Source organism: Mycteria americana, chromosome 10 (assembly GCF_035582795.1).
Source record: "Mycteria americana isolate JAX WOST 10 ecotype Jacksonville Zoo and Gardens chromosome 10, USCA_MyAme_1.0, whole genome shotgun sequence".
Taxonomy (NCBI): domain Eukaryota; kingdom Metazoa; phylum Chordata; class Aves; order Ciconiiformes; family Ciconiidae; genus Mycteria; species Mycteria americana.
In genome coordinates this window covers 24,379,540-24,391,984 of record NC_134374.1, presented here as the reverse complement: position 1 = coordinate 24,391,984, position 12,445 = coordinate 24,379,540, and the positions used below count along the sequence as shown (strand labels likewise).

At 51.4% G+C, this 12,445-nt stretch overlaps 1 protein-coding gene and 1 long non-coding RNA gene across 3 annotated transcripts in view; one reads left to right on the top strand and one right to left on the bottom strand.

Moving 5' to 3' along the window:
• BRWD3 (bromodomain and WD repeat domain containing 3) overlaps positions 1-3,131 on the bottom strand; it is a 64,839-nt gene extending 61,708 nt beyond the window's left edge. For both annotated transcript variants that reach the window (XM_075513527.1, XM_075513528.1), the window contains exons 1-4: positions 2,826-3,131; positions 2,664-2,722; positions 2,477-2,506; positions 2,109-2,168 (exon numbers count right to left, since the gene is read on the bottom strand). In XM_075513527.1, the coding sequence (XP_075369642.1) occupies positions 2,109-2,168; positions 2,477-2,506; positions 2,664-2,722; positions 2,826-2,862 (186 nt within the window). In that variant the 5' untranslated portion in view covers positions 2,863-3,131. The remainder of the gene's footprint in view (positions 1-2,108; positions 2,169-2,476; positions 2,507-2,663; positions 2,723-2,825) is intronic.
• LOC142415332 (uncharacterized) lies at positions 1,829-10,606 on the top strand. The gene is made up of 3 exons (XR_012777377.1): positions 1,829-2,711; positions 4,422-8,441; positions 8,603-10,606. It is a non-coding gene; the product is annotated as an uncharacterized LOC142415332 (long non-coding RNA).
• The last annotated feature ends 1,839 nt before the right edge of the window (positions 10,607-12,445 follow it).

Here is a 12,445-nt window from a genome sequence, read left to right as displayed (position 1 = left end):
TGTTGATTAGTTTAAGACAGAGGAAAAAAATCTTATACTCAATTTTGATAATTCTATACAGCAAGAAGCAATTTCCTCTTCATTCCAAGCCTCACTTTACAACGGTTTGTCTCCTGTTTCTGAAATTTTAAAGAAAAGTACATGGTTTCAACAATGCCATCTAATACACACGCACAAAAAAAAAAAGGTTTTAAGGCTTTTCTATTCGTGCCCCATAGAATGAAAGGAAAAAATGTATATGTAACTGATTAAGCAAAACCAGTCTGTCTGAAATCAGCCTTCATACTGGCACTGTTAATATTCCTCTCGGGTACCGGGTGCAGTCACAAGCTAAACCTGAAACAGCCTACAGTTAGATTTCAGGTTCTCTAGGAAGACGGTACAGCATTAAAATTTATTGAATGCAGTACTTACTCCATGTCTGTTCACTGAATATACAGTCGCGGAATTATCCACAAGAGGTATGATGAAGCATAACATTCATCTTAAATTCTTAATACACTTTGGAAAGGGAAAGCCAGCAGGTACAAACGTCTCATCTCGACGCAAGGAGCTCTCCCATCTGTATCTGGGCTTCTACAGTATTGCTAAAGTGGAAAACTAACTCTTGAGCAAGCTACAAAGCAGTTTGACCAACAGTCATGCCAAAATCCCACATCGCCACTGCACTGTGCGAGATGGGAAGGGCAAGGACGTACTTTCAGTTCCTTCCAGGAGAGGAGACGGTGATGATCACACGTATGCAGTATATCAATACTATAAAAGCTATTAGTAAGTTTACAGCATTCCAACTGCAAAGTGCTACATCAGCACCACACATTATTACCCAGAGCTCCCAGAAATGAAAACAAGGCCATTTGCACCCTTCGGAAACAAATCTAAATGACTTTTCAGTTTTGCTGCTTTCACGCGGAGGCCGGTAAGAACACGCGCATCGCAGGGCCGCGCAGGGCAAACAGCCATCCCCACGCACCCGGCCCCTTGGCAGCGCAGAGGGAAGATGACCTTTCTCAATGACAGATATTCATACGGTTCATATCTAGCGAAAGTAGCCACTCCATATATTTCACAGGCATTTAATAGTTTCAACGTTACATTCCCTAAAAATCCCCTTTTTTTCTATTAAAGCAGGCCCAGCCGCCCCGGTGAGGAGCAGGGTTTCAGCACAGGCTGCCGCCGCAGGCCCGGAATGCCTCGACCAGACCAGCCGCCCTGCCCGGCGACGGGCCCGGCCGCACGTCGGCACGTAATCCCCCCGCTCGGCCAGCCCCGGCCGCCGCGCTGCCCGCCGCCCCCCGCCGCCGGGCGATGACAGGAACCCGCTGCCGGCGGCCTCCTCCGGCCCACGGGTGCCCGCGCACCGCTGTGTCTGGGCCACGCTGACGCTTCCCCCCGGCGGGGGGGGGGGGGGGGGGCCAGGCCCTGTCAGCCCCGCTCGGGGAGGGGGGGGGGGGGGGGCTGCTGTCAAACCGCCGCCCCGTGAGGCGGCGGCGGCACGGAGGGCGCTGCCGCCGGGTTGCCAGAAGCCGGCCGAAGCGCCCCGACGTCCCCGGGCGGGGGAGGCCCGGCAGGCCGCGGCGGAGCCGCCCCCGGCCCGGCGGAGGAGCGGCGGCCGGCGCGGGGCGCGCAGGGCGGCGGGGGGGGGGAGCGGCACCCCGCGCCCCCCGCCCCATGCCGCCCTCCCTGCCAGTTCCTCCGCGGTGCCGCAGCCAATCGGCTGCCGCCTTCCATCGCCTCCCGCCGCTCTCAGGCTTGTAAGACGCGGCGCCATTCGCCGGGCTGGGCCCCGGTACGTGCCCTCAGATAACCCTCCCGGCCCCACAATAGCACGGCGCAGTCGGTCAGCACCAAGCAGCCCCCGCCGCGGCCGCCCCGGTCTGTGTCCCCCGGCCCGGCCCGGCCGCGCCTCCCCTTCCCTTCCCTCCGCACCCCCGCGGCCCGGCGGCAGCCGCGGCCTCGGCGGGGCGCAGCCCGCAGCCCTGTGAGGGAGGACGGGCGGCGGGGGGGGGGGGGAACAGGACGACGGGGAGCGGCGCCCGGAGCGGCGGCGGCGGCGGCGGCGGCGGGGGGGAACTTGTCGGGGAAGTCGGGAGTGAAACTTGGCTCACCAGGTCCTCGAAGCTCCGGCGGTGCTCCTTGCCCTGCCAGTCCAGGCGCCGGGGGATCAGCTGCGGGAGGGAGACGGGGAAGGGGAGGAGGGACGGGGACGGAGGCGGCCGTCAGACCCCGGCCGGCCCCGCGCGGAGCGACCCCTCCCCGGGCGGGCGAGGGGAGCCCCCGCCGGTGCCAGCCCGCCCCGGGGAGGAGCCCCTCCGCCGCTGCCCCCGGCCCCGCCGCCCCGCAGCGGGGACACCCGCGCCTCCCGCAGGGTCTCCCGGAGCCCCGGGAGGAGATGGGCTGGGTTAGACGGGGCAGGGCGAGCCCCGACCCCCCCGTCCCGAGGGCTTCCCCCGTCCTGCCGGAGCAGGCGCCTTACCTGGTGCTCCTCCAGCTCCTCCACCAGCACCTGGGGACAGACGGACACACAGACACACAAAGGACGTGAGCCCGGCGCCCGCAGCGCAGCGGCTCTCCCGCCCGCCGCCCTCCTGCCCTGCCCCGGTCCCGTCCCGTCCCGTCGCCGCCCGCCCCGGCCCGGCCGGAGCCCCCGGCTCCCCGCTCACCTGGGCGGATTTCTTGCAGGGTCCGGACTGCAGGAACCGAGCGATCAGGTAGTAGAGCTCTGCGGAGGGGCGGGGGGGGGGGGAGAAGGGGGACACGGTTACAACGGGGGGGGGGGGCGGCCGGCGGGGCGGAGGGCAGCCCCCGCCGCCAGCGATACCCACCGGCTTCGAGCTGGGTCGGGGCGGCCGCCGTCGCCATCCTCCTCAGGAGGCCCGAGGGGGAGGGGAGGTGGCGGATCGCGCCCCGGGGAGACGCCGCTCCTACTGCGGCCGAGCCCCCATGGAGGAGCCCCGCTGCCCGTGCGCGGCGCTGGCCCCGGTCCGGCTCCCGCCCGGGCTCATCGCATCGCCGTTCGCCCCATGGATATCCCGGCCCGAGAGGCAGCGGCCGCGGGGTGCAGGGCGCGCCGCCCGCCGCACGGGGGCGGTGCGCGGCTTCGCGCGAGGGGAAGCGGCGCCGGGAGGCGCGGGGAGGGGACGGGGCGGAAGCGCCCGGCCGGAAGGGAGGGGCGGTGACGCACCGGGGGCGGCGCTCGCGCGTCAGGCGGCGCTTCCGGCCGGCGGCGCCGCGAGGCGGAGGCGGCTGGGCCGCGCCCGGGGCCTGCGCTCCCCTCGCCGGGGCCGCCGCCGTGGCGGGAGGGGCCGAGCCCGGCTCTGCCCCGCGGCGCGGCCTGCCCGCGCCTCAGGGGCCCGGCCGCCGTCCCGCGGGGAGCCCTGCCGGCCTCTGCGTCGGAGCTGCAGGGCCTGGAGGCGGCCTCCTGCCCGGCAGCGGCTGGGAAATGGAGGCCCGCGGAGGCCCGGGGAATAGGTGTTTTTAAAAAAAAAAAAAAAAAAAAAAAAAAAAAAAAACCGAAAAAAGCACAGGGATTCGGGAGTCTTTAGCTTCTTGTCAGGCGGGCAGGGCAGCGACAAGCGTGGAGCCCACGCGAGTTTCATGGAGGGAAAGGTGAAGGCGGAGAGCTGGCGGCCATGCTGGCTCCCGTCAAGAAAGGCCTAGCTGTAGGCAAAGGTCAGAGGGGGCACTTAATCAGGTACGGAACAGCCGTGTGGCAACGCACCGGAGGTGCAGAAAAATACGTTTCTTGGGCTGCCTTTATGGAATCGTTTAATCCACCGTAAATGTAGACAAAGGTGCGCAAGACAAAAGCGTTGGGATGCAGACACCTAGCGTGCGGCTACTTGAGAAGCGTCTCGATGTTTAGAGGAGCCGTTGCGCATCTCGCGTGGAGCGGGCTGTCGCCAGCCTGTCCTCGCCTCGGCACGGCAGCCAGCGGTACACCCCAAGGAGGGTAGTCCTGCCAAGGTTACGGAATTGAGAGCGTTGGGTGGCTTTAGGAGCCAAATAAAATTGATTGATACGGCACCTGCTCTCTTCAAGGAAAAAAGGGTTCAATATTCTGTAGATATTCTTAAGGGAAACAAATATTTTTTCCATGGGAGGCATCCTGTCAAAGCTCCAGAAATTTATGTCACTTTAGCAAGAAGTTGCTAAAACATACTAAGTGAATTGACAGCATTCGTTAGTGTAAAATTGTGTTTTGCCACCATAAATACCTGGCATTTCGTGTTAGAACTCCCCGAGCCGTGGCAGTGTAACAATCGCTGTCATAACTGGAAAATAGAAAAAGACAACTCATCTTCGTGCTTTGAATACCAAGAGCTGAATCATCGTAAATCGATGCCGTTGAAACATTAAGAATAAATTCATTTTTCGCATATATTTATAGCATCTGCTCATGACTAGGCTTTCTGTTGAAGTGCTGTTTCAGAGTTCTTCCTGCTGTTGCCGTCAGGATGCAGTCCTTCCTGCTGGCAGCCTCTTCTCAGGATGCTTCAAGGTACCCGACCAAGCGCCAGTAGCTCTCTGGAGAAGGAGTCGGGTGCTGGACATTCAGCTGCTCCGCATAATTCACCTATATTCGCCGACCCCTTCATACAGCTGCGGAGGTTGTTTATTTTGTGCCAGGAGCTCGGATTAACTGGACGATGTGCAGACCTCATTTCTTCTTCATCCTCTAAAGTTCTCAAGCTGCTAATGAGAGTTTAAATATATAAAAAAAAAAACAAAACCAAAAACAAACCGCTCACCATGGTAGCTCTTGGACTCTTTTTTTAAGGCAGGTTTGTTGATCAGCTCATGGCTAGCAGAGATGCCAGGTGCCACCTTACCAAGCTGCAAACCTCGGTTCTGGTGGCTTTCCGATAGCAACAACTCTCCCACCTTTCCAGCGTTACACCGGAGCCTCTGAAATTACGGCACCGGTGCTTCCTGTGAGAGAGAGAGTGTAAAACTGCAGTTCTCAAAATAAATTACCGGCTAGGAAAAGAGCATGCCGATAGTCACTATCTTCAGAGGTAATCTTTCTCCCACCTGTCTTCAGAACTGAGAACTGCAAGCTCATCCTTTTATGCATGACAGGAATGCAAAGAAAAAAACGCGGATGGTGTTTTATAATATGCCCTGAAAGTACGTATCAGTCTTTCTGAGCTAAATAGAATTCTATGTCAAGAGAAAACACAGCACCATAACTATTGTGTAGCACCACGCCCTGGTGTATTCTAGTGCTAACAGTTAGCTAATATATTTCTTTATGAATATGTGTGTTTCTTTGGCACCTTTTGGTCAGTGCCTTACTGAACCTCTCTACTCGTGCTTCGCTTTTCTTTGAGCTTGGGGGTGGCAACACGTGAAGCTGCACCACCACAATAGGCAGGATTATTCTTTTAGGGCCTATCTAGAGCCGATGGGAATTTCTACAGTAACTAAAATGGGCGTTCAAATTGAAAGCCTGGGATAGGAAATGCTCCCAAAGTAAGCTCATCTGTCCCTCGCTTGTGTCCTTCCCACACCCTTCCGACTGGAAGTCTCACCCCACGCTGTTTGCCTCAGTGCTTATAAATACACGACCTCCCAGCTCGACGCTCAGAAGCGCTCCACGTTGCAAACGCTGCACCCTCGTCGCAGCTCAGATGGATTCATGCATCAACAAGAGAGGATCGCGTTAGTAATCGCCCAACTATTTGTTATGCGTGTATTGCAGAGTACAGGTACGCACACTAGAGCATTCTGCATTCGGGTCAAGTACAAACAGCGTTAGTCATGCCCGAAAAAGCCGTTGCGTAACTTGGCCAGAGTCCTTCAGCACGACCACGGCTGTGGTTTCCTGCTCTGCAGTGACTCCTGAGCCTCTTCCCATGTTGCTGGTTCCCTGGCACCTCGGCTTCCTGTCGTTAACATTTTCCCAGTTGCTTTATTATTCCTTAAGGCTGCTATAAGGACTGTGATCGATACCTCTTCCCACTTCTCTCGGGTTTTCCCCTTAGGGAGTCATCCGTCTGGTGAGTAATGCCCATCCTCAAGCATAGCTTTCATTCCCCGGGAGCTCCGTTTCCACAGCACACTGCAGCCACACGCGCATCTTGCAGCTCCGTGACTCATCTCTGGAACCTCTGCATCCAAGAAGCAGCATGCTGGGGGATGATAGTAAATCTCCTAGTGAAAGCAAGATTTTATGGTTGTGCTTATTCATCTTTCTCCAAAGCAGAACTCTATTATGTAAATGCCAACAGCAGCAGCGGCACCGAGTAGCGAAGAAGAATGTGGTAACTGGCGTGGTAATTTTTGCTAATGAACAACAAAGGTATTCAGAAGTAGAGATGCTTTAAGGAAGAAGCTGGATTGTAGTAGTTTCTTTCCATACTGCTCTTAAAAAAAAAAAAAATTAAAGCCTTTAAAGGATTTTAGGAGTAGAAACCTTTAGATAAATGCATGCTCACACACCCTCCCGCAGAGTGGAACCGATCCCATTCTGCCATGGCCAAACTTGTCAGACCTCGCAGGGTTACCTGCCTCTCCCCCACACCTCCTGGCAAGGCAGGGTGCAGATTGTCAGAAACCTGTCCGATCCACAGAAAGCCTGAGAGGGTGGGTAACAAGTGCTGAACATGTACCGGGAGAGCATCTCGGAGAATATCGCTCTGAGAGAGATCTCGCTGAGGTTAGAGAGGTGGGTCACAGGTGAGGCTGATTTGTGAGATTTTCGTTTCACGCGTGTATATGCATTTTTCATACTTCCACAGGCTCGCTTAATTCTGCCTTTCTGCCTTCTTATCGCTATCTCTTGTTACTATTAAGCCCCTGGTTCCTTGGCGTAGCACCTCTGTGTATGCACGTTACTCCAAGCAAAAACCTGTGTGGAAAAAAGCCCTCGGAAAAACTGCTTCATACTTCTGCCATTGCACCATTAACTTACCCAAACCACTTTGAACAGTAAGTAAATGTGATTAACCTGATGCACCTTATCTCTCCGAAAAGCCCCATTCTGACAGCTCTTGCCGGTAATACACAAATACCCGTCACTTCCACCCGTTTGGTATTGTAGAAACCCCTCCGCACTTAACAATAAGCCATTTCCCAGCTTTTTGCCTCTTTCTGGTTCACCAAGGGCTGCGCTAGCGCTTGCACTCGGGGCACTTTTCATACCTTGGCCACTGGCAGCCTGTACCTCCTCTGCGAAATGGTCCAGCACATCCTATCGCTGTAGTTGAGAGTAAATACAAGCCAGCAGAGTTTAGCCCTGTTTAATTTGACTACAAAATTAAATGAACTTCCCCATAGCCAGCTGGTAACACCAGGTAAATGTGTCTCTCTCTTATTTATCACTATACTGGCCCAACAGTCAAATTCTGACTTCTCCTTTAACGGTGTGTGAAAACATGATTGCAGTTTTTCACAACCAGACAGAAATGTACAGTTGCAAATCAAAAAAAAAAAAGTTTAGAGTGGAATCCTGCAGAGTGCTGGCTTTTACCTGGATTGTATCTTTCCTTTTCAGTAAATGTAGACGGGAATGTGTATGCCTGAATCCACCTGGATTTAAAGACTATAGCAAGTTAAGCATTTTCAGCTTTTATTTTTAGTATTTTCCATGCACATTTCTATGTACATCCTGCTCATCTTGGGCCTTTCATATGCAGCTAAATGGTACACAAGGATACTAATTGTTACAGAAATTAAATCCAAGGTTTTGTTTAACTGATACAAAAATAAGCGCTATTTAGAAGGAACTTGGGAATTGGTGCCTTGTACTCTGCAGTTGTAAGCAAATATGGGTATTGAAAAGTCAAGGTTTATTTGAAGATGATCTCTAAATGCAGAAACCTCACAATTAAGTTTTGGTATCATAGCTTATTTATTCTAAAAAAAAAACAAGTGCAAAATAATTAGCAATAGTAACAGTCATGGGTTTTGCTTGAGTGCAGAAATCTTGTGTGCAAATCTACGTCCTGTCTTGCGGGAGAAATCTCCACATTTCCACTCCTTCATACAGCTTTTTTTCCCTTGATAACAGCTGTTAAATAATAATTAAATGGCTGCTGGGTATTATACAAGATCTGCTCTAGGTTTTTTGCTATTTTAAAAAATTTAATATTTAATTTCCCTGCTGCATCATACCAATCTTTCCTCTAGATGGTGCCCCATAGCCAAGAGTTGGGTGTAATACTATCCCATCTGAACGGCTATTGAGAAATAGTCAGGACGCCACTCTCCTTTGTTTCTAAATTCTATCCTACAATAGTTCATCTAAGTCGATAGATTACTTGTTCCGCATGATGTAAATGTGGCGTTTCTTCCTCTTGAGAATCTTAAAATCCCTTCACTAGAGCCTAAAATGCCACCTGCCTGGAACGGTATCATCTGTTACTCCGTGGACCGATCCATATCTCATATTTCTTATGGCAGCCATTAACTGGTGTTAGCTGTTGATCGGCTAGACGGTATGTACATCACTGCTGCAATTGTGGGAACTTACTATTTGCCTAGTTTTCAAAGAAATTAATTCTCTCTGATAGTATGTAAACATTTATCTGTGTCTCTATTTTACATGGAAATGCAAAATTTCAAATATGGATGAAATGCATATGAAAATGGGCAACAGTGATCTGAGTACCTATATGCTCGTAGCTCTGTAAGCAGAAGGACCAGGTAAACACTGTCAGTGTTCCAGTGTATATTCAGCATCACTGCATTTCAACATTATACCTGAAAGTGCTTGTAACCCCGCAAGTTGTATAAGCAAGAAAATTACTATTAGTTGTAAGTGACAAGGGAGGTTTTGTTATTGTCGGTATTACAATTGCGGTGGGCTGCATCCCTGCCTAAGGGCCTGATTCCGATCCTGCGTCCCCAGCAGCCTCCTGGGGCTCCTGGGGTCCCTGTCCCCACCTTTTCCTTGGACCCCCTGTCCCCACCTTTTCCAGCTGCCTAATGCAGCCCTTCTCGCGAGATGGCCACGGCTGCTGCCGGTCTGGGGGGGTCGCGATGCACGAAGGGGCTCTTGCCCCAGAAATGCCACCTGATATTTCCTGGTGGGGCTGATTCAGCAACTGCAAATCTTGCTAAATTCTTTTAAATAATCCTTTGATGTTTGGTTTGGGGTTTGGGGTTTTTTTAGGGCCCGATCCTGCGTTTTTGACTTCTCCTGGAAGCGCCCGGGAGCCTTACAGCCCGGGCACACGGTGTCCGACTGCGACTGGGGATTCATCACCTCTCTCCCTGCATAGCTGGACACGCAAATTTTCCTGCAACTCCCTCAGCTAAGTGTATCATTTAAATAGAATTATGTCCCTGTGTATCCCATACCCTTTCTCTGTTAAGTTGTGAGGATTTTTATATGTTTTAGTTCTATTTGACAGTTTGACAAAAATATTAGCTATTTTTGTGAAGGAGCGTGCCGGGTTTGCCAGAGTTTTTAAAAGTGCTGCTTTTTTGAAATAAAAAGTTTAAAAATGGTTTGAGATATTTTTTATATTTCTTGATGTCCATAACATGTAGACATTGTAAATAAGCTCACTAATACTTTTTATATACAGTCTTACAAAAAATATTTTTGTATTTCGAATTTGGAATTACTGAATTACTTGGAATTTGAATTACTGCATGAGGTGATGGGTTAGAAAACTGTCTTGTACAAGTTTGCTCACAGGCATGAGTTGATAATGAACTTCCTAAGTCAGTAGTGAAATTAACGCTCCAGTTTGACGGTGAGGAGAATGAAACGGGCTCCGTGAGTCACGCAGTAATGCCAAGATGACAAAACCAAACCGAGGAGCAGCCATCGCCCTTCACCATGCTCTTTACGCACCCCTGTCAGGTTCTCTTTCAGGCATCTCTTCCAAATAAGGAAGCCCTACTCTATTTAACCCCACAAGGTGATTTTTGCAGACCACTACTCCCTCCCCTTGTGTTTTTCCACCTTTTCTGGGTATCCGTCCTGCGAAGAGAGGGCTGAAACACGCGGGCACACCACAGGCTCATGCAGTGCCATAACAACGCTTGTTTTTATTTGTTCTCCGTGTCCTCCCTAATAATTCCTTCTGGTCTGTTTGCCTTCCGACTGCCTCCGAGCGCTGTGCGTAGCTCTATGAAAATGTCAGCGCAGCGATGCCAAGACCTCCTTGGCGAGCGATAGTGGGTCAGAGCCCGTTCCTAGGTGTTTGGAGTGATTTTGCATCCATCAAAGTTTAGTTCCATTTCTTGGTCTGGTCCTTAAATCTCAGGCCTGATTTAGACAAGGGGTTTCAAACTAGGGTTAACTAGCCTGACAATTTCATACTGAGCACTTTTCTGGAACTCTCAAATGCTGTCCCAGACAGGAACTTTGCTCCTGTTATTTTTATTTATTCAGTTTAAAGCCTCTTTTAGTGATCTTCAGTTTGAGATGACTTCTCCATCTTACCCCTTATAAAGAAAGGCTGGAATATGGAAACCTCCATAAATTCCTCTGTAGTAAACAGTGACCCACATATTTCTGTTCGTTCTCATACTTCCATCTTTTAGCGGACATACACATTCTCCTGTAGCCTTCCAGCTTCTTATCTCTGGGAAGAGTCTTTCCTCCGATATCCTCAGGAGGTCAGTTTTTAGAATCTCCCTTTTTAATTTTTTTGGCCTTAACTTATCAGGGCTAGAGATACAGCCCGCTAGAATGTGTTTTCTCTGTCATCTCCATTTGGAGATGACTTACATTCTTGGAAGGTCCCTTAAAGCTTTTCTGCATAGAAGGACTAATTTAATTTAATCTCTGGTGAAGTGTTTTTCACCACCTGCAAGTACTTGCCCTTTTGGCTGTTCCCTTTCGTTTCTTTTACACCAATAAAAGAGTTTTTCTTTCGAGTTTGTGAAGTCCCCGAGTTCTGTGTGGCGGAGCGCTGGGCTGGTATCTGATGGAAAATACCACGCGAGGCCGGTAGATGTGAGGTGAAGCTGTGAAGGCAAATGGTGGCCATAAAGACAGAATTCTGTCATCGGTCTTTATTTTCCCAAGGTATTTCATTCTTATCGCTGGATCATAATGAGGTAAGCGTGGAAGGCAATTGCACAGAGTGTAGAGGTGGAAAAAAGTGATCTTCGTGTGGTCTTCAGTGATCTTCAAAACACTCTCATGATTATTCTCCACATTCTCCATTAAGTCTAAAGGATCCTGCCATTTTCCTGTTGAGGATCCGCTTCTCTCCGTGTGTTTTCTGATCTCTCTGGACACCTTGCTCTCTTCCGTTTCTGTGGCAGTCTAGTAGATCTCAGTCTCTTAATTTTTTTGTCCTTCCTTTGCTCCTTTCTCCTGTTTGGGCGACTTAGTTTGCTACAGGTAACATCGTTCAGACCTTGACCTTTCTTCCAGACCCTTCTTCCCATCTTGACTTTGTTGCTGCTGCCCATTGACTATACCAGCCCCCCCCCCTCCCCCCCCCAGCCCTTGTATTTGCTGTGACTCTTTCCGAGATGCTTCTAGAATGGCCGAGGAACATTTCCGTGGGAGATACAGTGCACCCTTACATGGGCCATCAAAAAATCCCATCGAGAGCGATGCTAACCTCTTGGCACAGGTTTTTATTCACTGCTGGCTGAATGCATCGGGTTCGAGCAAACATCAGAGAAATGCTGGGAGCTGGGCACCGGTGGAGGAATTTGAGGAGAACAGAGGCTCATGAGATGCTTCGATACTCTTTAAGAGTCTCGTCTTGTCTTTCTTACGAGCACGTGGGAAAACAACCCACGCCGTGGCACTGCCTCCCTGTCGGGAGAAGAAAGCAACAGGACAAAAGCTCTTGCTGAAAGCAACAGGACAAAAACTCTTGCTGGAACTTTCCTCCTGCAGCACTTCCATCCCGCCCACCCAGAGGGCAGACGGCGTGAGCCGCCGTCATGTTTGGGGAGCGAGGAGGACCCGTCCTGCTCCGTCAGCCCCGTCCCGGGGGGCCGCAGGCATCCCCGAGCTGGGGACTTCGCTTTGTCCCCTGCAGCCACCTCCTCGGCCAAGAAGGAGATTTTTCACCAACTGCGGAAGTCCCCTGCTCGTGGTTTAATGTTAATTTTGGCACTTTGCAGCCAGACTCTGAGCTGCCTTCTCCAGGAATCAGTATGGCAGCCCTGAGGTCCAGCCCCATCTGGGGTGTCAGAGTTTGTTTCGTTTGACAATATTTAATGGAACAGGCTGCCCGGCACTGGGAACCATTTCCCTCGAATAGCTGCAAAATAAATGATGGGACATTTTCCAGTGCAGTGCTGCAACCGCCCAAAACGCCACTGTAAAATTCACAGACGCAAACCAGAGTGACTGCATTAAGCAAGGCTTAGGGGGATTATCGAATTAAATTGGTTGCCCCTTCCACCCTTCCCCCAGTCAAAGACATTAGAAATCTAAATACAAAAAAGGGTGTTAAAACAACACAATGGGCTTTGCTAAAACCTATAAAAGCAAAGAAACTCATTGTTAAGGCTG